At 41.4% G+C, this 25,159-nt stretch overlaps 1 protein-coding gene across 1 annotated transcript; it reads left to right on the top strand.

Annotated features, from left to right (window-relative positions):
- Positions 1–548: 548 nt before the first annotated feature.
- LOC141007214 (clathrin interactor 1-like) lies at positions 549–11,745 on the top strand. The gene is made up of 12 exons (XM_073479562.1): positions 549–708; positions 4,390–4,494; positions 4,722–4,818; positions 5,255–5,363; positions 5,788–5,988; positions 6,502–6,670; positions 7,016–7,232; positions 7,327–7,408; positions 7,509–7,586; positions 8,210–8,526; positions 8,876–9,059; positions 9,543–11,745. Exons 1-12 carry the CDS (start codon positions 668–670, stop codon positions 9,947–9,949), a joined length of 2,007 nt encoding a protein of 668 aa, XP_073335663.1. The 5' UTR covers positions 549–667; the 3' UTR covers positions 9,950–11,745.
- The last annotated feature ends 13,414 nt before the right edge of the window (positions 11,746–25,159 follow it).

The following is a 25,159-nucleotide window of genomic DNA, read 5'->3' as shown; positions in this document are numbered from 1 at the left end:
TTTATTCTACAGTCAGAAAACAAGACAGACAACAACAAATAAAATAAAAATAAAATAAAAGATGTGCCGCAATAATTAGACGTTGAGTAAAAAACAAAAAGAGGAAGAGATTAATACATTTAAAAATATGTCTGGTATAAAGTCTGAGTTTTGTTTTGAAGGTTTGGTTGGGAGTTGGAATGGCCTATATGTAAATATCATTGAGCAAAATATTAAAGTTGGGCTTTTTAATCAGACCATTTCATTTTAAGAATATGGAATTTACCAAAAATGTAATTTAAAAAACAGGCATTGTTTTCCAGCGTGTTGTAAACATATAATCTCCATTCAATACGCGTCTGACCATTTTTTCTACACAGACAATTGTGCACATTATTGCAAAATATGTTCTTGTACACAAAAAACAGACAAACAAGTGAGCGATTTCTTTACAAAACACGAATATCAGTCCGCGAGCGAGGGCACATCTCGACGTTTCGGTGACGTAGGCAGACGACGACGTTTCCGTAGCAACTGGGGCCGGTCCGTTAACCGCAGCGGCCGCTGTACTAACGGAGCTCATCGAGGAGCAGGGGGGACTGCCGTCGGTAACCGGATACCACCTGTCTTGTCGGGCGTAGAGACGCGGGGGCGACGCAGTATCGAGGCGGCGAGCCCGCGTGCGGAGATGCTGAATATGTGGAAAGTCAGAGAGCTGGTGGACAAAGCGTGAGTACCAGGGCGCAGGTGGAGCTGTGTGTACTAGCTTAACCGCTAAGTGGCTTCCAAGCTAGCCGGCTAGCTAGGCGGCTTTAGCCGGGCAGCATCAGCAGCTTTTATCGCTGACAGAGGAGAGGATACGGGCCGTGACGTCACGGCGATAGCCCCTCAGCTGGTAGCTCCGACTAGCTCTGGCTAGCTGCCAAGCTTCAACCTTGTGGCATAAACAGAAATGTGTTATTTTGCAATGCCATCTGCCATTGAATGTTTTCCACACTGTACCGCAGAAGCGAGAACAAATACGATATACACACTGGAAATTCATTTGTTTCCGATCCAGAACGAATGCTATCCAGTTAGCTAATTCCGCTAGCACTGCTAACCCAGGTCGACTCAGGGTGCTGTTTCTGTGAATGCCGCTGCAGAATCACGCCCTGTCCCACCCTGGTGATGCCCGCTACCTCCACTATGCATTCACTTAACACTATATCCCCACTAGAAAGCGGGGCACTAACGATGGCAAGCCAAGCCGCTCGATAATTGTATGTGGATGGTAAAGATGCATGCAAATTAGCATCCGACCATGTCTCACAGTGTTGCACATTGCTACACCGGTCCAACGAGGCCCAAGCCCCCATGGTCCCGGGCAGCAAGACAACAAAGCTTGTTAGCCAAACAGACCGTACTGTAGTAGCTAATGCTGGTGTTGCAGCCTCCCACATTGTTTTGTCTGTCTGAACACTAGACAACGCATGCTTGTTTGTGATGTGTGTCTTTGTGGTATCTATTGTTACAAGTGTAATGTGCAATGGGTATTTTACTGTAACCCAGGAGGAGGGAGAACAACAGCTTCCTGTCCTGTCTGCTCCAGGAGGCAGACGAAATTACATGAATAACTTTGCTGAGTAAAAGCCGAACACACAACAATCTGCACTGTTGCAAAAAATCCTGGCTTTATCAAGCAGATTTAATTGAGATAACTTAAGTAAACCTGCTGATTATATATCATAATCGCATTTCTGTGTCAGGCAACACCTTGGCTGTTAAAAAGTTGTTTGTGTAGTTGTATTATTTATTTTTTGTATCAAGTGCTTTATATAGATTATAGAGCTACAGATCAGTGCATACCCTGTTTCATGCAATCATCCTCACAACAGAAAAAAAACGTGTTTAATTTAAAAGCACACAAGTTGCACTCAATAAAAAAGCCTCAATCGAATGTAGAAGAAGCTGTTTTTGGTTGTGGTTGATTCTCTTTTATAGTTTAGTTGCAAATAATTTAAAGTTCACTGTCACCGCATTAACATTATAAGGTTTTACAACTCATTTTGTTACAGTTTTGTGATCTTTTGTTAATATGTATTCATTCCTTTCAACTATCCAGTTTTTTTTCTGTGTTTTTGGTTAATTAAATGTTGGAGATTTCAGCTCCCTGTGGGTTGTCAATGTGCACGTGCATTTCTAAGGTTAAATGCAGGCTTACAGTACATACATACTGTGTGGGAGCTGTATTAACTCAAAGTGTACTGTACTTACTGTATCCACACAACACTAAAACCTTGGAAAAATGCTAAAGAAAAACACTACAGTGACAAGGAGGGTACAGTTTGGTATGCTTGTGCCATACGAAATGCATCTTTATTTTTAGGAAGATTGATGGCATCTTGCATATATTTTTCTCTCTATGCCTCTTTAAACATAGATAAAAGTGATGGTATAGAAGAGGAGGTGTTTGGTTTTTGTATTTTGCACATCACATCTCTATTTTCCACATTTACATTTTCAAATGCATGGTGAAAACACATTCAAAGTAAGGATACTAAGATGAAAAAGTCATATTTTACTTTGACTGTCTGCTCACAGTTTGAGACACTGCTTTCTCCAGTTGGCTCTGCCTTTTATAGGACCAATTATATGACAAATGCGATAAGGAAGAAAGAGGAAGTAGATGGAATAAAGTGTATGAAGGAGAGATGAGTGAAGAGACCAAAGAAAGAAGATAAGAAGAGAGAATATATCTAAGTAGCACAGACGGAGAGCTCAGCAGAGCTTTAGATGGAGTAATAGACACCAGCTCCCGTCAGCTGTTGGTTGTGCCTGACTGGGCATGATGAATACACTCTATTATTGATCTACCTCAACAGAGCTGGCAGCGGCGGCCTCGCTTTTCCTGCAGATTAAGAGTCACGCTATTATGGAACTCTCCCTGTCTGTGTCTGTCTTATCTGCTGACAATAACACAGTCAAAGGCAGCTCCTGTAATGTACAGATGCCTCTTACTCTCCTTTTGCTGCGAGGGTGGCAGAGCTCAGAGGAGAATGAGACAGAGAGGAAGGGAAGGGAAAGAGAGCAACTGCTGAGGAAGAGAGTGATGACAGGATTGAAAACTGGTGAGGAGCAGGAGATAAAACAGAAGAAAAAATGAAGTGGAAGAGATAGGAATTTGGGAAAATGGGGTGAATGACAGGGTAAAGAGGCAGTAGGTAAGAGAGAGTCATGGCGGAGAGAAAGAGGTGTGCTTCAGCTGCAGTGCTTTGGCTGTGTTTTTTTAGCCAGGGGTCTGCAGAGCAAGCCATGCCCATTCAGAGAGACAACAAACACACACAGGAAACAAACACAGCAGCAGGTGAGCCCACAAAAAACAAAGAGGGCAGGAAGCAAGCAGACATTGCTCATGGGGAGGTTTGGCTGTGTTTACCTCTGTTGTACACACGCACATGCACACAGATGGATATACACACCCTGCTCAACTAACTATGCTTGTTTGTGCACGTGAATGTCTGTCCTCTGAAGCGCATTGGTCAGAACGGAGGCTTTTAGAAAGCTGTCATTCATTATTCAGTGAGCTGGGATTCTCCTTGTCTTACTCGATTTCAGTGTGTGCTGTGTGTATGACACATGCATGAATATAGTTATTGTGATAATCCTGTTCTCCGCAGTTATACTGAGCTTGAGTGTGTGCTGTTTGTAATAACTCACTCATAAACACACAATGTGCAGAGAGTGTGTGTAGAGGTGAGATATGATGATGATGATGATGCTCTGCTAGCCAGAGAGATTGTCATTTGGTAGTCGCCCTTGTGTTAAGCTCTGTAAATATGTGAATGTGTGGGTTTCAAATCGTGTTTTGGTCTGCGTGACCTTTGGAAATGTGATGAGTAGAGTGTGAAGAGAATTATTTGCTGATTTGAACATTTGCAGCAAGACCGACTGACCAAAAATGGAATAACTAGAATGGCATTCAGAGCGCATGCCTCCACCAACAGTCCCCTTTATATACTATAGACCAAATAGTACTGACTCTTAGATATCAGCTACCTAAATACACCAGATTTTTTTTACATCAAGATCCATGCATTATTCCCTGGGAAATTAACAAAAATGTTGAAAAAATACCCTCTTGCAATGTTAAAGAAAGTGACTGGTTCTGTCCCTTTTCTGAAGCAAAAGTTAATGTGGTGTGTTCTGGGTCGAGGCCCATCCTCCATCCTAATCTTGCTGACAAACAAACAAAGAAAGAAACAGACAGACAGACACAGGTGAAAACATAACCTCCTAATAAGCATTGTGTTTACAGTAAGTAAGCAGAAAGATAAGGAGGAAAAGCCACATACGTGTTTGAAATATTGATGGCAAACAAATATTTGAATGCACGTAATTTATGTAGAAAATATTTGTTTCTATCAACAGCACCAATGTGGTAATGAACTACTCAGAGATCGAGTCCAAGGTGAGGGAGGCCACCAATGATGACCCCTGGGGACCCTCCGGACAACTGATGGGAGAAATAGCCAAGTATGTGTAACACATACACACATGGTTACTGTATGTCAAGTAAATGCATATCACTTAGGCAGCAGATACACTGTATTGGGTCATTACACACCCATACATGATGCTTTATCAAGGACAAATAAGAAAGACTATTTCTGTACACTAGACCTGATTATGCTTTGGTTTACCTGTGTGGTTTTTCCAGCATTATAATCTTTGTGACTATGTGATTGTGTTTGTGTGTTTAGATCTACCTTCATGTATGAACAGTTCCCAGAGGTGATGAACATGCTGTGGACCAGGATGCTGAAAGACAACAAGAAGAACTGGAGACGAGTCTACAAGGTATTGTTACACTCGGGTTAGCAGGTGTGCCGGTGTTGTGTCTGTGCTGTGCAGCTCTGTTCTCAGTCTTGGTGCTTCTTTGTGCCTGTATGATTAAACATGAGAGGTGGACTGATTTCAGAAGGAAAAGTGAATCAGTTTGATTCTCTGCTGTATTGAGGCAATTTCTTGGTTCCTTCCTTTATCTTTCCTTAAGACTGAGTTTGGATTTTAGGAATTAGGCTGAGTTTAAGAGAGCAGACGTGACTCAGGGCAGGGAAACTGTTGGAAAACAAAAACAAATTTCACTTGAAGTACAGTAAAACAGAACGGACTTTTAACTTTTTTTAGGATAGATTATTTCTCATTGAGCAATGCTGACTACATCTCCCTAGAGTTAATCATGTCTCTAACTCCATCTCTTTCTATCTCTCTTTTTCTCTTTCTCCCTCTGCAGGCTTTACTGCTGCTAGCCTATCTAATCAGGAATGGGTCTGAAAGAGTCGTCACCAGCGCCAGAGAACACATCTACGACCTGCGATCTCTAGAAAACTACCACTTCATTGGTGAGTGTCTTAATGAAAATTAGCCATTTTTTTATTGGTTAAACTTGAACTCAATCAGAAATATTGCTGATTAACCAAGATAGAAAATGGGATAATTCCCTAGGCAGCATTGATACAGTATGCTCGTAACATTTAATGACTATTTGTCAATTTGAATGATTGTGTACAAGTAGAAATTTTAGCCTGATTGTATTTCTTGAGAAAATATCCAAAACATACTTCAACATACCTGTTAATACTCTAAAAAACATGAATATCTCTGCAAATTTCATGGAAAACCCGATTTTTGACCCGGGTCAGTTGCACTGGATTAAAAGTCATCTTGTCACTAAAATTACTATCAACAGCAAATGTCATAGAAGTCTGGCCAGTAGCCCTCCTGTTTTAATTTTCTGTGTGTGTGTGTGTGTGTGTGTCCTTCCAGATGAAAATGGTAAGGATCAGGGCATCAATGTGCGTCAGAAGGTGAAGGAGATGGTGGAGTTCGTCCAGGACGATGACAGACTGAGAGAGGAGAGGAAGAAGGCAAAGAAGAACAAAGATAAATACATTGGAGTCTCCTCTGACAGTATGGGAGGAGGAGGAGTGGGAGGAGGAGGAGGAGGAGGAGGGAGCATTAAGAACTGTAAGTAATTCACTTCATGTCCTTCGACAGCTCGAGTCAGATGGGGATTAAAATGATGATATAACTTCACCCATAGGATTTGAAATGTATTATAGAAAGAATATTGTGTAAAGCAAGCATGAGCTCTTTTGAATGTGTATTAAAAGTCAAACTTGAATTGCCTGTTCGAACAAGGAATTCAAAATATTGGTTTATTGATTAGCTCTATAAATGATTAAAACTAAAAAGACAAATCACATTAAGTAAAGTTCCTATTGATCCAGTCCTGCTTTGCAGGTGGTCTTCATCCCACTTTCTTTGAAATTAGAGTTCAACAATTATATAATTGTAAACTGTGTATCTTTTGATGTTTGACTTTTAACTTTTAATTTTGTAGAGCAAAAGATTAATCAAACAAATATTGACATAATAATTTGCAGCAGATCTAATCTTATTTTTTCTTTTAGTGTAATGTTTATTGTATTTTATCAATTATAAATCTCTCTTTATGTCTCTTTGTCCTTTTCTGTCCAGCCACCGAGTTGGATCGGAGTAAGTGGGATGAGGACTGGGATAAGAGCAGAGGAGCTTTCCCCTTTAGTGAGAAGCTTGGAGAGATCAGTGACAAAATAGGCAGCACTATCGACGACACGCTCAACAAGTTCAGAAAAAAGGAACGAGACGACTCACCCGACAGAATCAGGTAAACATTGTCTACATACGCATGCTTGTGAATGCTTGTTTTAAAATAGAAAGTTGCTACATGCATCCTTGGTTGCGCATATTGGGGCTGATATTGCAATAGCTAGCTGGTTTCCTTTTTTTTTACTTAGAATCATAAAACAAAAATAAAATGATGCAAAGAGTCACCCACGTGTTGCACATCAGATACTTCATGTGTTAAATAATCTTTGAACCATTGTGTCTTGGATTATCCATTATGTAACCAAAGACACACAGACAAAAATTTTAAAGCAGGTTAATACAGTTAATAGCAAAATCTCCTGTGTGCTGCTTTCTACATATGTCTTTCTTCTGGTTGCCATAGTGACAACGAGGAGGACCGAGCATCAAGAAACGGTAGGCAGGAAACCCTTGAGTTCAAAGATGAGGAAGAAACTGTCACCACGAAGAGCATCCAGATCACACAAGCAACAGAAACCACAACCACCACCACGCGGAAACGCAGTGGAGCAACAAACAGCAAGACTCTGGACCTGGGTGCTGCAGCTCACTACACTGGAGACAAGAGCCCAGAGGAGAAGGTACTCACACAGACAGTCACACTTCTCCAGATGTTAGATACATTTTCAGCAGTATGCATTAAATCAAGATCTCTCTCTCTGCTCCTCTCTTTAGTCATCAGTCAGGCAATCTTCCAGTAGCGGCCTCGCTGACCTGTTAGTGATTGATCCTTCACCCAATCAGAGCACTACAGCAGGTATCTTCAAACCTTTACACACAAGGAAAAAAAGGAAGGCCGTGGTGGTTGTTCTAGATTTTGTGTAAATACATGTGTCTGTGTGTGTTCGTCCATCCAGGTGGAAGTTCAGACCTCATTGGTGGCTTTGCCGACTTCTCTTCGCCTGCGGCCTCTGCCAGCCTCCCAACCTCCACTGGTACACTTGTTATTGCTTTTCTCACCTTAGAGTGTTTTCACACCTGTAGTTCAGTTCATTTGGCCAAGAGAAAAGAAGATACATTACTGTATTTTAGCTGTGGTCCGGCTCATGTCCACACTAGCTTTTTATGAACCCAGAGGAGTGAACATGAAGTTATACAGACTGAAAGGGAAACTCATTGATTGGACAAATTGACAATATGTTCCAGATAATGACAGACAGATAGTAATAGATCAAAAAAGACCTGTCTTTGTACAGCAAAATGCTGGGGGGTATCACTGTGAAATAACTGCTTCTGACTGGATTGATCGATGTTGTTGGTGCAGTTGTTTGGCTCGCACCAGGGTTCGATTGACTGTACTGACTGGGCAAACCCTTAAAACCAAGACCGAACAGGTTATATGCGAAACCTACTGAAATATACTGTCAATAATTTCCGACCAGGGTGATCATGAGAAAAGAGCTAAGTTGTACACACTGTTTTTAGATGTCTTTTTTTATCGTGGATTTTTTATTATTAATGAATTTAAATTTTAGTACACAGTGAAGTAGTCAAGTAGCTCCTGTCAAGATTAAAGTTACAATAATACCAAACATAATTACTGATCTCTTGTGTCCAGCTGCTCCTTCATCCAATGGAAACGGAGAATTTGGAGACTGGAATGCCTTCTCAGCGAACCCACCAACTTCGTCTAGCTCTGGTCCCTCCCAGCCCGTCACCGACCTGTTTGGCAGCGTGCAGTCACCCACAGCCTCTAATCCCGCCCCTGTCCCACCTTCCGCCGAGCTCTTTGACCTGATGGGAGGAGTTAATCATCAACTAACCAATCCACATACAACACTGAGTGCCTCTCAGAGCTTGACTTTCTCTCTGGGAGGGGCGACGCCAGGAGCATCTGTTGCTATGCCCACAATGCCTCTTTCTCGCTCTCAACAGGTAGGAATGGTGCACATCAAAGGAAAGCCTTGTTCGTCTGGTCTAGTTGTTGTAAAGAACACATTTTTCATGAAAGAATATGTATAACATTGTTAAATAGTCCAAATTAATAGTGCAATGAAAATGTTAAAAGTTATGACCCAAACATTCAGCAGTGTTGCCAAATAAATCAAAAATGTGGTAAATATGGATCCAATTTTATATCATATATAAAATAATAATATTAAGCATTGTAATCCAATTTAAGGCTGTCAATTGTTGTTGAATATACCATGGTACCATAGTCTATATGTCAGAAATTACTCTTTGTGTATTTATCAAAGTATAAAATATTTATAATCTATTTCAGAGCTTGGGAGGCATGCCAACTCAGCAGGCCATAGGCCAACAGCAGAAGGTTGGTGTTGGAGGTCAGGGGTCATTAGGTTCGACCTGGTCTGACCCCTCTGTCAACATCAGCCTGGACTTCCTGTCAGCAGGCCTCAACCCCACGAAGACACCGCCCACACTCAACAATATCATCCAGCAACAAGGTATCATGTCAATTTTCTGTGTGCATTTAATACTGAAAGTGAGTCTATATATGCAGGGTATCTGCAGGCCTTGAAAAGAACTAAAAAGCACTGATTACATTTCTCAAAAAAAGGCCTTCAATGGTATTAAAAAGGTCAAAAGTCGTTAATTTCATTTAAAAGTCTAATAATTCTATGCCATATTATCCCTACTAGTTTTCATTGGCATTTTTCATACTTGGGCTGGTTTGACTGTGAAATAGGTTTTAAATTGCATTCTATGTGGTATTAAAAATAAGTCTTAAATGTAAGTTGATGAACCTTACAACTCCAGCTCTTTAGTGAGACAGGTCACTGTCAAGAAAGTATTTTGAAATCTACCTTACTTAAATTAGTCTGGTCAGTGTAATTAAAATATCTGACAAAAATGACCAAACTGTGACATATTATAAAGCTTTATAACCCAAGTGTATTAACTGTCTCTGCTCACATGTGTCTGTGCAGGAGTGCCTCCCGTCAATCTGCTGGCCCAGAACTTTGGAGGACTGAACCTCAGCTCCCCGCCCCACGTGACACCCATAAGACCACCAGCCAATCCCATGATGGCAGGCAATGCCATGACGATGGCCATGCCTGCATCGATGGCAACTGGCATGCCAGCCTCCCTGGCAGCAAATATGCCCCCTTCAATGACCACGGGTACCATGGGGATGGGGGGAATTCCTGCAAATCAAGGCATGATGGGAATGAACATGAGCATGAATATGGGCATGGCCACTCCAGTGATGATGGGTGGTATGGCTGGCATGGGAGTGCCAGGAGTAGGGATGGGCCTCACACACTCCATCAGCCCAGCCATGGTTCCACCCAAACAAGATGCCTTCGCTAATTTTGGCAGTTTTGGGAAATGAAGATGTGAAAATATCTGTGTGTGTTTGTGTGTGTGTGTGTGTGAGAGAGAGAGAGAGAGAGAGAGAGACAGAAAATGAGAGTGTGAGTATGCATGTCTAACATTATGAGAGTTTGAATCACTGAAGGACTGCTGTACTTGAAGACAACCTTGCATGTTTCTCTTTCTGCTTCTGCACTCTTTGGCGAATGGGCATCAGTGGTCGTTCACCCTGACCTTGGAGGCAGGGGAGAGCGCCCACTGGTGCCCCTCACCTAGAGGTAATTTGGTGTGTGAAATGATGTCACACAGAGGACACCCTAAGAGCAGGGAAGGCGTCAACCCACAGCCTCTAGTCATTACTTTCCTGTGGGGAAAGGATCCTCATCTTACCCTGTTTTCACATGTGAGCTACAGTATAACCCCCATCATTACAAAGGAAACTGCAAAACATTTTTCTCTGTGACTCAAATGAAAGTGGCATTGCTGCCTTAATTCTGCATTGTAGCCTGAAACATGTTTTATAAAATTTCAACCAAATTCAACCACAAAATTTAAGCCGTCACATTATTGCCATGGGGTATCTCTATTTCTTCCCTAGCTCCTTGTGCAAATAGTGTAACAGTTACAATATCTGGAGTATCCGGAGTCCATACTCTAGTCCTCCAGCAGAGGGCAGGATGGGTGTATCTGTTGAGATAACACTGTATGGTCATACTTATCCTTGAGCCATATTAGAGTGTAGAACTGCATATTACACCCTTCTTCTTCTCTTTTTATCAGGCTTGTAGCAGTTCACATGAACTCAATGTGCAGTAGGACAACTTGTCCTTAAAATACAGCTTGAGTGAAACCTTGAACTGCTCAGAACAAATGTACCTAAAATACTGTTAGGCTCTTTATATCACAATTAATTTTTTACTGTTTAAAATGCGACTTGTCCTTTACTTTCCATTTTTACATTCTTTCAGATTAATGCTAAATAAAAGGGTCAGTCAGTATTTCATTCAGAGCATTATATAGTGATATTTTCTCTTTATTTCTGACCCACGTAGATCTATTCTGCTTCTGCGTAAAAACACTGTTTATGGGTGAAAGGTACATAATACTGTCTTTATAAAGAGTATTTTCCAACTGGCTGTGAGAAAAGAAGGTAAACAATTGTTGCGATCCACAAGACTGAACATCACATTCCTCTAAATATCTTCAATGTTTAACGCTGAATTTTTGGGACAACCCAACAATGTACCTTTAATTGCAAAGTATTTTCTGCCAGCAAACATTTTCACCATGCAGCTCATTTGGGGGTCTCTTGGTGCAAGGGTTGCATATCTGTAGGCCATAAATTGTGTACTAGAAAATAACTACATGGATTAATTAAATTGGAGGATTTTTCTTTCATAAACTGAGTTTAAATAATGATTTACATGTCTAGCTGAGACCAATCCAAAGGTTTTTGGGGGGTCTTAAGCTGTGTGTGTGTGTGAGTGTGTGAGTGTGTGAGTGTGTGAGTGAGTGAGTGTGTGAGTGTGTGAGTGAGTGAGTGAGTGAGTGAGACTTTGTGTATGGGTATAGTTTTCTCTGTTTGATGTGCAAACACAGCTAAGCAGAGCCTCTTGTCATTTTCTGGGGCACTGCACTCCAAATGACCAAATCTTTATTTTGTTACTCTCAGAAGGATGATTCCATAGCTATTAGTTTAATATTTTATTAGTTTACTTGTAAGGTTATGTTCATATGGGAGAGCTACTAATAACATAATTTAGTTGACGGGAATCATGTTTTTGTGTCTTTTTCAGTACAGCTCGTTTCATTTGATTGTACTCTATATTTTCTGTACTTCATTCAACATTAAATTAAATTATAACATTAAGTATTCGGTCTCCCTTTTTTCGAAGTGTAGGGTAGTTTGTCTTCATGGTCTTATGGATGTTTGCATTAAATCTGATCCTGAACCGTGCCATAGTAGCTACCACCGGTACTTTATTTACTTTGAGTGGATTACTTAAATGGTAATTTTAATTTTTCTTGAATAATTTAATTTAAACTTGAGAATAGATTTTCAGTACTCTATCCACCACTGCCATTGAGGATATTGAGGTCATGTGCTCTTTTTTTTCTAGGAATTTGGAGGTTCTGGCAACATTAGGCAAGGTTACAGTCTGTAATTAAAAATGTACACTTGATGAATCAATTATTGACTGATTCCGGGATCTTTTAGACTCAATAAAGTTTAATTTCGACAACTTTTAAACCAAATAAATAAAGGAAATGTATTATTTTTCTACAAGAGTTTCATACATGGTTGTGCATGGATGGTGTTGAATTTTTTTTTGAAAAATAATGTTGGGAATTAGTGAAGTTAGTTTTAGGCTTGAAGTTAGTTTAAGGTTGGATATTCGACAGACATTAACCCCGGAGACACCCAACGGCGTCTCTTACTCAGTTTGACCCAGTGTTGGCAGCAGGAGGACGGTTAGCTCGCCTCCCAGAACCTCGCGCTGCACTGGAGGCTGACTTAGGGACCATCAACAAATTACCCTATTGTTTGTTTGATTTACACAAAAACAATAGGCTCGTTCGAGATGAGCCAGGCCTGCGCAGAATCGATCACCGGCGACCACCGCACAATGCATGCCGGTTAGATTTGTGTCCGACTTGATCCCGACTTACTCTGACGTCATGCACGCGCCGGCAACGATAACCTCACGAGATCAAGGCGGCCGCAGTTTTTAGAGCCAGGTGCCGCAGTTGCTCTCCACCGACTGCAAGACCGCAGGGCATGATGGGAAACGCCTGGCTGTCGCCTGATCAAAGAGCTGATTGGCTCTTAGTTAGGACTACAAACACTACGTTTTGTCGAAAATCCTAATTTTCTGTGTAATTGTTATATTTAATGCTAGATTATATGAATCTCATGTTGTGCAATGAAGGTTTAATCTGTTAACAAACATATTTTGTGTGGTTGATAATAACAATAATAATAATAATAATAATAAAGGTTATTTATACACATATAACACTTATCAGAACGAGCAATCAGTGCTTTACAAGGCAGACAAAAAGAACAAAGGATAGAATACAATGCCAGACACGCACATATTCCCACATATATACTGTATATAATTACAAATATAAATACATCACTAAATAAAGATTATAAGAAACCTTTGCTGCTTGTCCTCCCCAAGTGTCGCCTATATATGTAGCTGTGAGAACGTTTGGACTGTTAATTCAGTAGTTCAATTTCTTAAATTTAGGGATTGTATGATTTATAAATGACAGTGCATACGCAATTTCTTCAGCCATAGCTATCCGAACGTGTTCTGCAAACTACAGGTAGCCTACAGATGGCTCTAACGGGATGTAAATGTTTCTGTGACTTCCTGTATATTCTTTGATGGCGGCTGGAAACTGTCCGACTGGACTGCAGCTTTTTGTCACCACCCCCTGCTGCTGCCGCCTGGTCTCGTCCACCTTCCAGGCGAGGCGCAGTTCATCTCGAACGAGCCTATTGTTTCTTCATGCTGACTTGATGATATTAGCGAAAATTATGATAAAGAAATATATTTAAAAATACATATAAAAATACTAAACTGATTTTATGTAGCACACTTATTTTGATTGCTAATGTGTTCATTTTGTAAAAATATTTTTTTAAAACAATGTTTGTTTGTTTTTTACAATAGCTTCCATGTCATGTGACCCAGTGACTCCAAACCAATGCTGGATTGTATTACTAAATGGGACAAATAAGACACGCCTGTTTTTATTAAATTTTACTTTTTCTTCTATTTTATATGAAAATGTATTATTAAAAATTTCTTTGCAATTGCTTCCATGTCATGTGACCAAATGACTCACTTTTATCACTACACAGGCCACATGGGACACATCAACATGGCAAAGTGGTTGTAGCAAACTGAACATCGGTTATGGTTTACAGTTTGGAGAAGCATAATATGAGTATGTTTGTTTATTGTCAGGAGAATTATGAGTAAAATGTAATAAAAAGAGATTTGTCTTATTTGTCCCATTTAGTGATACAATTGGCATTGGTTTGGAATCATTGGGTTACATGACGATGATAAGCTATTTAAAAATAACTGCTGAATTTTGATAAAAATATTTATTTAAAATAGAAGAAGCAGTACAATTCATTAAAAAGAGGTGTGTCCTATAGTGACCAAATTCGACATTGGTTTGCAGTCACTGGGTCACATGAAATGGAAGCGAAAAGAAATGGAAAAGAAATGTTGATTTTTCATAATGAATATTCATATAAAATAGAAGAAGCAGTGAAATGTTATTAAAACAGGTATGTCTTATTTGTCCCCCAAAAATTTGTTTTTGCATTAAAACATATTTGTTTTAAATTTAAATGTCTGTCACTTAAATTCAATACAAACAGGTATGTCTCATTCAACCAGTATAGGAAGAAATTTCTATATTGAATGTTAGTCAATGTGTCAAATGACCCGGAAGCTATTGAAAAGAAATGCCAATATTTCAAAAAAGAATTCATGAAAAATAGAATTTCCAATAAAAACAGATGTGTGTTATTCATCAAGTGTAAGAAAACATTTCGGTATTGAGTGTGAGTCAATGGGTAAAATGACCTGGAAGCTATTGAAGAAAACGACTGACATATTCATGAAAAATGGTGACTTTTCATTAAAATATTCATAAAAAAAAGAAATTCCACTGAAATCCAATAAAAAGTGGTGTGTCTCATTCAACCAGTACACGAAGACATTTTGGCATTGAATTTGAGTCAATGGGTCAAATGACCTGGAAGCTATTTAAAAAAATGACTGCAGGTCCAGAGCGACCAGGATCATGACAGACATTCACCACCCGGACCGTGAACTGTTTGTGAAGCTGCCTTCTGGCAAGCGCATTATGCAGTGTCATGGCCAGGACTGAGTGTCTGAGGAGGAGCTTCTTCCCTCAGGCCATTCGGTCAATAGACTCCCATAAACGAACATAACACACATTCAGCAAACACACCATGGCTGTGTCCCAATTCAGGGGCTGCATCCTTCGAAGGGCGCATTTGAAGGCCACTTACGTCACAACGCCGCGCGAAGGCTGTCCCAATTGGAAGGCTCCTTCAAATGCAGCCCACAAATGCAGCCTGCCCTTCCCTCTTTTTGGAGGACGCACCGCTACTATCCTAATGCTCCGAAGGCTAGACCGTCCCATTTCACAACGGTGGACGAGGTCTTCGAAGGTCTCTCTGAAGGACCCGGCCTTTGTGGGCCGCAAAGGCCGCATCCTTGAAGGATGCAGCCCCTGAATTGAGACACAGCCCATATATCACACACATGCATACACACCCTGCTACTTTGCATACGGTCTTTCTGTGAATAGTTTGGTCTTGTTCTTATTTATATCTATTTCTTGATTGTAATATGTGTGTGTGTATATATGTGTGTGTGTGTGTGTGTGTATATATATATATATATACATATATATATATATATATTATATTTAAAAGTAAGTCTGTTATTTTATTCTCTTTTTCAGTTTTATTTTCTTATTTAAATTTAATTTTCTAGTTGCACTATTTTTTGCACAGTTGACGGACTGGTTGCAATTTCATTTCACTGATGCTGTACTTGTACAATTGCATATGACAAATAAATCTTTGAATCTTGAATCTTGTATCTTGAACGTATTCATGAAAAATGCTGATTTTCCTGATTTTTCATGAAAAAAAGAAATTCCACTGAAGTCCAATAAAAACAGCCAGCTGTGTGTCATTCTACCAGTATAACAAGACATTTTGCCATTGATTTTGAGTCAATGGCTCAAATAACCTCGGAGCTATTGAATAAATTGGGCAGTGTATTTGCTAAAAAGGCTGATTTTTCTTTAAAATATTCATGAAAAAAAGAAATTCCACTAAAATCCAATAAAAACATTTGTGTCTCATTCTACCAGTATAACAAGACATTTGGTCATTGATTTTGAGTCGATGGCTCAAATGACCTGGGAGCTATTGAAAAAATCAGGTGGTGTATTCGCTAAAAATGATGATTTTTCTTTAAAATATTCATGAAAAAAAGAGATTCCACTAAAATCCAATGGGAACTGCTGTGTCTCGTTCAGCCAGTATAGGACCACATTTGGGAGCGATTTCGAGTCAATCGGTCGAAAGACCTGGAAGCTATTGAAAAAATGGGCCGAGGTTTTCATGAAAAATGGCCACTTTTTCCTTTAAAATATTCACCAAAAATACAAATTTCACCGGAATCCAATAAAAACTGCTTTTTTTTTTCCCGCCAGCACCGCCGACATTTGTGGTCAATTTGGAGTCAATCGGCCAAGTGGAACCCTAACCCTAACCCCAGCCTTAAGCCAGTCTCCTGAAACACTGTCCCTTTTCACTAAAATATTCACCAAAAATACAAATTCCACCAGAATCCAATAAAAACTGCTTTTTTTTCTTTCCGCCAGCACCGCCGACATTTGTGGTCAATTTGGAGTCAATCGGCCAAGCGGAACCCTAACCCTAACCCTAGCCCCATAACCCTAACCCTAACCCTAACCCTAACCACAGCCTTAAGCCAGTCTCCTGAAACACTGTCCCTTATCACTAAAATATTCGCCAAAAATACAAATTCCACCGGAATCCGGTGGGGACTGCTGTGTCTCGTTCAGCCGGTATAGGACCACATTTGGGAGCGATTTCGAGTCAATCGGTCCAAAGACCTGGAAGCTATTGAAAAAATGGCCCGAGGTTTTCATGAAAAAAGGCCACTTTTTTCTTTAAAATATTCACCAAAAATACAAATTCCACTGGAATCCAATAAAAACTGCTTTTTTTTCTTTCCGCCAGCACCGCCGACATTTGTGGTCAATTTGGAGTCAATCGGCCAAGCGGAACCCTAACCCTAACCCTAACCCTAACCCCAGCCTTAAGCCAGTCTCCTGAAACACTGTCCCTTTTCACTAAAATATTCGCCAAAAATACAAATTCCACCGGAATCCGGTGGGGACTGCTGTGTCTCGTTCAGCCGGTATAGGACCACATTTGGGAGCGATTTCGAGTCAATCGGTCCAAAGACCTGGAAGCTATTGAAAAAATGGCCCGAGGTTTTCATGAAAAAAGGCCACTTTTTTCTTTAAAATATTCACCAAAAATACAAATTCCACCGGAATCCAATAAAAACTGCTTTTTTTTCTTTCCGCCAGCACCGCCGACATTTGTGGTCAATTTGGAGTCAATCAGCCAAGCGGAACCCTAACCCTAACCCTAACCCCAGCCTTAAGCCAGTCTCCTGAAACACTGTCCCTTTTCACTAAAATATTCGCCAAAAATACAAATTCCACCGGAATCTGGTGGGGACTGCTGTGTCTCGTTCAGCCGGTATAGGACCACATTTGGGAGCGATTTCGAGTCAATCGGTCCAAAGACCTGGAAGCTATTGAAAAAATGGCCCGAGGTTTTCATGAAAAAAGGCCACTTTTTTCTTTAAAATATTCACCAAAAATACAAATTCCACCGGAATCCAATAAAAACTGCTTTTTTTTCTTTCCGCCTGCACCGCCGACATATGTGGTCAATTTGGAGTCAATCGGCCAAGCGGAACCCTAACCCTAACCCTAACCCTAACCCTAACCCCAGCCTTAAGCCAGTCTCCTGAAACACTGTCCCTTATCACTAAAATATTCGCCAAAAATACAAATTCCACCGGATTCCGGTAGGGACTGCTGTGTCTCGTTCAGCCGGTATAGGACCACATTTGGGAGCGATTTCGAATCAATCGGTCCAAAGACCTGGAAGCTATTGAAAAAATGGCCCGAGGTTTTCATGAAAAATTGCCACTTTTTTCTTTAAAATATTCACCAAAAATACAAATTCCACCGGAATCCAATAAAAACTGCTTTTTTTTCTTTCCGCCAGCACCGCCGACATTTGTGGTCAATTTGGAGTCAATCGGCCAAGCGGAACCCTAACCCTAACCCTAGCCCCATAACCCTAACCCTAACCCTAACCCCAGCCTTAAGCCAGTCTCCTGAAACACTGTCCCTTATCACTAAAATATTCGCCAAAAATACAAATTCCACCGGAATCCGGTAGGGACTGTTGTGTCTCGTTCAGCCGGTATAGGACCACATTTGGGAGCGATTTCGAATCAATCGGTCCAAAGACCTGGAAGCTATTGAAAAAATGGCCCGAGGTTTTCATGAAAAATGGCCACTTTTTTCTTTAAAATATTCACCAAAAATACAAATTCCACCGGAATGCAATAAAAACTGCTTTTTTTTCTTTACGCCAGCACCGCCGACATTTGTGGTCAATTTGGAGTCAATCGGCCAAGCGGAACCCTAACCCTAACCCTAGCCCCATAACCCTAACCCTAACCCTAACCCTAATGCCAGCCTTAAGCCAGTCTCCTGAAACACTGTCCCTTTTCACTAAAATATTCGCCAAAAATACAAATTCCACCGGAATCTGGTGGGGACTGCTGTGTCTCGTTCAGCCGGTATAGGACCACATTTGGGAGCGATTTCGAGTCAATCGGTCCAAAGACCTGGAAGCTATTGAAAAAATGGCCCGAGGTTTTCATGAAAAATGGCCACTTTTTTCTTTAAAATATTCACCAAAAATACAAATTCCACCGGAATCCAATAAAAACTGCTTTTTTTTCTTTCCGCCAGCACCGCCGACATTTGTGGTCAATTTGGAGTCAATCGGCCAAGCGGAACCCTAACCCTAACCCTAGCCCCATAACCCTAACCCTAACCCTAACCCTAACCCCAGCCTTAAGCCAGTCTCCTGAAACACTGTCGCTTTTCACTAAAATATTCGCCAAAAATACAAATTCCACCGGAATTCGGTGGGGACTGCTGTGTCTCGTTCAGCCGGTATAGGACCACATTTGGGAGCGATTTCGAGTCAATCGGTCCAAAGACCTGGAAGCTATTGAAAAAATGGCCCGAGGTTTTCATGAAAAATGACCACTTTTTTCTTTAAAATATTCACCAAAAATACAAATTCCACCGGAATCCAATAAAAACTGCTTTTTTTTCTTTCCGCCAGCACCGCCGACATTTGTGGTCAATTTGGAGTCAATCGGCCAAGCGGAACCCTAACCCTAACCCTAACCCTAACCCCAGCCTTAAGCCAGTCTCCTGAAACACTGTCCCTTATCACTAAAATATTCGCCAAAAATACAAATTCCACCAGAATCCGGTGGGGACTGCTGTGTCTCGTTCAGCCGGTATAGGACCACATTTGGGAGCGATTTCGAGTCAATCGGTCCAAAGACCTGGAAGCTATTGAAAAAATGGCCCGAGGTTTTCATGAAAAATGACCACTTTTTTCTTTAAAATATTCACCAAAAATACAAATTCCACCGGAATCCAATAAAAAACTGCTTTTTTTTCTTTCCACCAGCACCGCCGACATTTGTGGTCAATTTGGAGTCAATCGGCCAAGCGGAACCCTAACCCTAACCCTAGCCCCCATAACCCTAACCCTAACCCTAACCCCAGCCTTAAGCCAGTCTCCTGAAACACTGTCCTTATCACTAAAATATTCGCCAAAAATACAAATTCCACCGGATTCCGGTAGGGACTGCTGTGTCTCGTTCAGCCGGTATAGGACCACATTTGGAGCGATTTCGAATCAATCGGTCCAAAGACCTGGAAGCTATTGAAAAAATGGCCCGAGGTTTTCATGAAAAATGGCCACTTTTTTCTTTAAAATATTCACCAAAAATACAAATTCCACCGGAATCCAATAAAAACTGCTTTTTTTTCTTTCCGCCAGCACCGCCGACATTTGTGGTCAATTTGGAGTCAATCGGCCAAGCAGAACCCTAACCCTAACCCTAACCCTAACCCCAGCCTTAAGCCAGTCTCCTGAAACACTGTCCCTTATCACTAAAATATTCGCCAAAAATACAAATTCCACCGAAATGCAATAAAAACTGCTTTTTTTTCTTTCCGCCAGCACTGCCGACATTTGTGGTCAATTTGGAGTCAATCGGCCAAGCGAAACCCTAACCCTAACCCTAGCCCCATAACCCTAACCTAACCCTAACCCTAACCGCAGCCTTAAGCCTGTCTCCTGAAACACTGTCCCTTTTCACTAAAATATTCGCCAAAAATACAAATTCCACCAGAATCCGGTGGGGACTGCTGTGTCTCGTTCAGCCGGTATAGGACCACATTTGGGAGCGATTTCGAGTCAATCGGTCCAAAGACCTGGAAGCTATTGAAAAAATGGCCCTCATGAAAAATGGCCACTTTTTTCTTTAAAATATGCACCAAAAATACAAATTCCACCGGAATCCAATAAAAACTGCTTTTTTTTCTTTCCGCCAGCACCGCCGACATTTGTGGTCAATTTGGAGTCAATCGGCCAAGCGGAACCCTAACCCTAACCCCAGCCTTAAGCCAGTCTCCTGAAACACTGTCCCTTTTCACTAAAATATTCGCCAAAAATACAAATTCCACCAGAATCCGGTGGGGACTGCTGTGTCTCGTTCAGCCGGTATAGGACCACATTTGGGAGCGATTTCGAGTCAATCGGTCCAAAGACCTGGAAGCTATTGAAAAAATGGCCCGAGGTTTTCATGAAAAATGGCCACTTTTTTCTTTAAAATATTCACCAAAAATACAAATTCCACCGGAATCCAATAAAAACTGCTTTTTTTTCTTTCCGCCAGCACCGCCGACAATTGTGGTCAATTTGGAGTCAATCGGCCAAGCAGAACCCTAACCCTAACCCTAACCCTAACCCCAGCCTTAAGCCAGTCTCCTGAAACACTGTCCCTTTTCACTAAAATATTCGCCAAAAATACAAATTCCACCGGAATCCGGTGGGGACTGCTGTGTCTCGTTCAGCCGGTATAGGACCACATTTGGGAGCGATTTCGAGTCAATCGGTCCAAAGACCTGGAAGCTATTGAAAAAATGGCCCGAGGTTTTCATGAAAAATGGCCCATTTTTTCTTTAAAATATTCACCAAAAATACAAATTCCACCGGAATCCAATAAAAACTGCTTTTTTTTCTTTCCGCCAGCACCGCCGACATTTGTGGTCAATTTGGAGTCAATCGGCCAAGCGGAACCCTAACCCCAACCCCAGCCTTAAGCCAGTCTCCTGAAACACTGTCGCTTTTCACTAAAATATTCGCCAAAAATACAAATTCCACCGGAATCCGGTGGGGACTGCTGTGTCTCGTTCAGCCGGTATAGGACCAGATTTGGGAGCGATTTCGAGTCAATCGGTCCAAAGACCTGGAAGCTATTGAAAAAATGGCCCGAGGTTTTCATGAAAAATGGTCACTTTTTTCTTTAAAATATTCACCAAAAATACAAATTCCACCGGAATGCAATAAAAACTGCTTTTTTTTCTTTACGCCAGCACCGCCGACATTTGTGGTCAATTTGGAGTCAATCGGCCAAGCGGAACCCTAACCCTAACCCTAGCCCCATAACCCTAACCCTAACCCTAACCCTAACCCCAGCCTTAAGCCAGTCTCCTGAAACACTGTCCCTTTTCACTAAAATATTCGCCAAAAATACAAATTCCACCGGAATCCGGTGGGGACTGCTGTGTCTCGTTCAGCCGGTATAGGACCACATTTGGGAGCGATTTCGAGTCAATCGGCCAAGCAGAACCCTAACCCTAACCCTAACCCTAATGCCAGCCTTAAGGCAGTCTCATGAAACATTGTCTCTTTTCACTAAAATATTCACCAAAAATACAAATTTCACCGGAATCCGATGGGGACTGCTGTGTCTCATTCAGCGAGTAGAGGACCACATTCGTGACGAATTTCGAGTCAATCGGTCAAAAGACGACCGTAACCCTAACCCTAGCTCCATAACCCTAACCCTAACCCTAACCCTAATGCCAGCCTTAAGGCAGTCTCATGAAACATTGTCTCTTTTCACTAAAATATTCACCAAAAATACAAATTTCACCGGAATCCGATGGGGACTGCTGTGTCTCGTTCAGCCAGTATAGGAGCACATTTGGGAGCGATTTCGAGTCAATCGGTCCAAAGACCTGGAAGCTATTGAAAAAATGGGCCACTTTTTTCTTTAAAATATTCACCAAAAATACAAATTTCACCGGAATCCAATGGGGACTGCTGTGTCTCATTCAGCGAGTAGAGGACCACATTCGTGACGAATTTCGAGTCAATCGGTCAAAAGACGACCGTAACCCTAACCCTAGCTCCATAACCCTAACCCTAACCCTAACCCTAATGCCAGCCTTAAGGCAGTCTCATGAAACATTGTCTCTTTTCACTAAAATATTCACCAAAAATACAAATTTCACCGGAATCCGATGGGGACTGCTGTGTCTCGTTCAGCCAGTATAGGAGCACATTTGGGAGCGATTTCGAGTCAATCGGTCCAAAGACCTGGAAGCTATTGAAAAAATGGGCCACTTTTTTCTTTAAAATATTCACCAAAAATACAAATTTCACCGGAATCCGATGGGGACTGCTGTGTCTCGTTCAGCCAGTATAGGAGCACATTTGGGAGCGATTTCGAGTCAATCGGTCCAAAGACCTGGAAGCTATTGAAAAAATGGGCCACTTTTTTCTTTAAAATATTCACCAAAAATACAAATTTCCCCGGAATCCGATGGGGACTGCTGTGTCTCATTCAGCGAGTAGAGGGCCACATTCGTGACGAATTTCGAGTCAATCGGTCAAAAGACGACCGTAACCCTAACCCTAGCTCCATAACCCTAACCCTAACCCTAACCCTAATGCCAGCCTTAAGGCAGTCTCATGAAACATTGTCTCTTTTCACTAAAATATTCACCAAAAATACAAATTTCACCGGAATCCGATGGGGACTGCTGTGTCTCATTCAGCGAGTAGAGGACCACATTCGTGACGAATTTCGAGTCAATCGGTCAAAAGACGACCGTAACCCTAACCCTAGCTCCATAACCCTAACCCTAACCCTAACCCTAATGCCAGCCTTAAGGCAGTCTCATGAAACATTGTCTCTTTTCACTAAAATATTCACCAAAAATACAAATTTCACCGGAATCCGATGGGGACTGCTGTGTCTCGTTCAGCCAGTATAGGAGCACATTTGGGAGCGATTTCGAGTCAATCGGTCCAAAGACCTGGAAGCTATTGAAAAAATGGGCCACTTTTTTCTTTAAAATATTCACCAAAAATACAAATTTCACCGGAATCCGATGGGGACTGCTGTGTCTCATTCAGCCAGTATAGGAGCACATTTGGGAGCGATTTCGAGTCAATCGGTTCAAAGACCTGGAAGCTATTGAAAAAATGGGCCACTTTTTTCTTTAAAATATTCACCAAAAATACAAATTTCACCGGAATCCGATGGGGACTGCTGTGTCTCATTCAGCGAGTAGAGGACCACATTCGTGACGAATTTCGAGTCAATCGGTCAAAAGACGACCGTAACCCTAACCCTAGCTCCATAACCCTAACCCTAATGCCAGCCTTAAGGCAGTCTCATGAAACATTGTCTCTTTTCACTAAAATATTCACCAAAAATACAAATTTCACCGGAATCCGATGGGGACTGCTGTGTCTCGTTCAGCCAGTATAGGAGCACATTTGGGAGCGATTTCGAGTCAATCGGTCCAAAGACCTGGAAGCTATTGAAAAAATGGGCCACTTTTTTCTTTAAAATATTCACCAAAAATACAAATTTCACCGGAATCCGATGGGGACTGCTGTGTCTCGTTCAGCCAGTATAGGAGCACATTTGGCAGCGATTTCGAGTCAATCGGTCCAAAGACCTGGAAGCTATTGAAAAAATGGGCCACTTTTTTCTTTAAAATATTCACCAAAAATACAAATTTCACCGGAATCCGATGGGGACTGCTGTGTCTCATTCAGCGAGTAGAGGACCACATTCGTGACGAATTTCGAGTCAATCGGTCAAAAGACGACCGTAACCCTAACCCTAGCTCCATAACCCTAACCCTAACCCTAACCCTAATGCCAGCCTTAAGGCAGTCTCATGAAACATTGTCTCTTTTCACTAAAATATTCACCAAAAATACAAATTTCACCGGAATCCGATGGGGACTGCTGTGTCTCGTTCAGCCAGTATAGGAGCACATTTGGGAGCGATTTCGAGTCAATCGGTCCAAAGACCTGGAAGCTATTGAAAAAATGGGCCACTTTTTTCTTTAAAATATTCACCAAAAATACAAATTTCACCGGAATCCGATGGGGACTGCTGTGTCTCATTCAGCGAGTAGAGGACCACATTCGTGACGAATTTCGAGTCAATCGGTCAAAAGACGACCGTAACCCTAACCCTAGCTCCATAACCCTAACCCTAACCCTAACCCTAATGCCAGCCTTAAGGCAGTCTCATGAAACATTGTCTCTTTTCACTAAAATATTCACCAAAAATACAAATTTCACCGGAATCCGATGGGGACTGCTGTGTCTCGTTCAGCCAGTATAGGAGCACATTTGGGAGCGATTTCGAGTCAATCGGTCCAAAGACCTGGAAGCTATTGAAAAAATGGGCCACTTTTTTCTTTAAAATATTCACCAAAAATACAAATTTCACCGGAATCCGATGGGGACTGCTGTGTCTCATTCAGCGAGTAGAGGACCACATTCGTGACGAATTTCGAGTCAATCGGTCAAAAGACGACCGTAACCCTAACCCTAGCTCCATAACCCTAACCCTAACCCTAATGCCAGCCTTAAGGCAGTCTCATGAAACATTGTCTCTTTTCACTAAAATATTCACCAAAAATACAAATTTCACCGGAATCCGATGGGGACTGCTGTGTCTCGTTCACCAGTATAGGAGCACATTTGGGAGCGATTTCGAGTCAATCGGTCCAAAGACCTGGAAGCTATTGAAAAAATGGGCCACTTTTTTCTTTAAAATATTCACCAAAAATACAAATTTCACCGGAATCCGATGGGGACTGCTGTGTCTCGTTCAGCCAGTATAGGAGCACATTTGGCAGCGATTTCGAGTCAATCGGTCCAAAGACCTGGAAGCTATTGAAAAAATGGGCCACTTTTTTCTTTAAAATATTCACCAAAAATACAAATTTCACCGGAATCCGATGGGGACTGCTGTGTCTCATTCAGCGAGTAGAGGACCACATTCGTGACGAATTTCGAGTCAATCGGTCAAAAGACGACCGTAACCCTAACCCTAGCTCCATAACCCTAACCCTAACCCTAACCCTAATGCCAGCCTTAAGGCAGTCTCATGAAACATTGTCT

Source organism: Pagrus major, chromosome 13, assembly GCF_040436345.1.
Source record: "Pagrus major chromosome 13, Pma_NU_1.0".
Lineage (NCBI taxonomy): Eukaryota > Metazoa > Chordata > Actinopteri > Spariformes > Sparidae > Pagrus > Pagrus major.
Note: the sequence above shows the minus strand (reverse complement) of the source record. Positions and strands in the feature narration are given on the sequence as shown.

Excerpts from the sequence above, each read along its gene's own strand:
- LOC141007214 (XM_073479562.1), top strand. The coding sequence starts at position 668 with ATGCTGAATATGTGGAAAGTCAGAGAGCTGGTGGACAAAGC. Across the intron at positions 7,409-7,508 it reads CAATCAGAGCACTACAGCAG|GTGGAAGTTCAGACCTCATT; the intron begins GTATCTTCAAAC and ends TCGTCCATCCAG. Across the intron at positions 8,527-8,875 it reads CTCTTTCTCGCTCTCAACAG|AGCTTGGGAGGCATGCCAAC; the intron begins GTAGGAATGGTG and ends AATCTATTTCAG.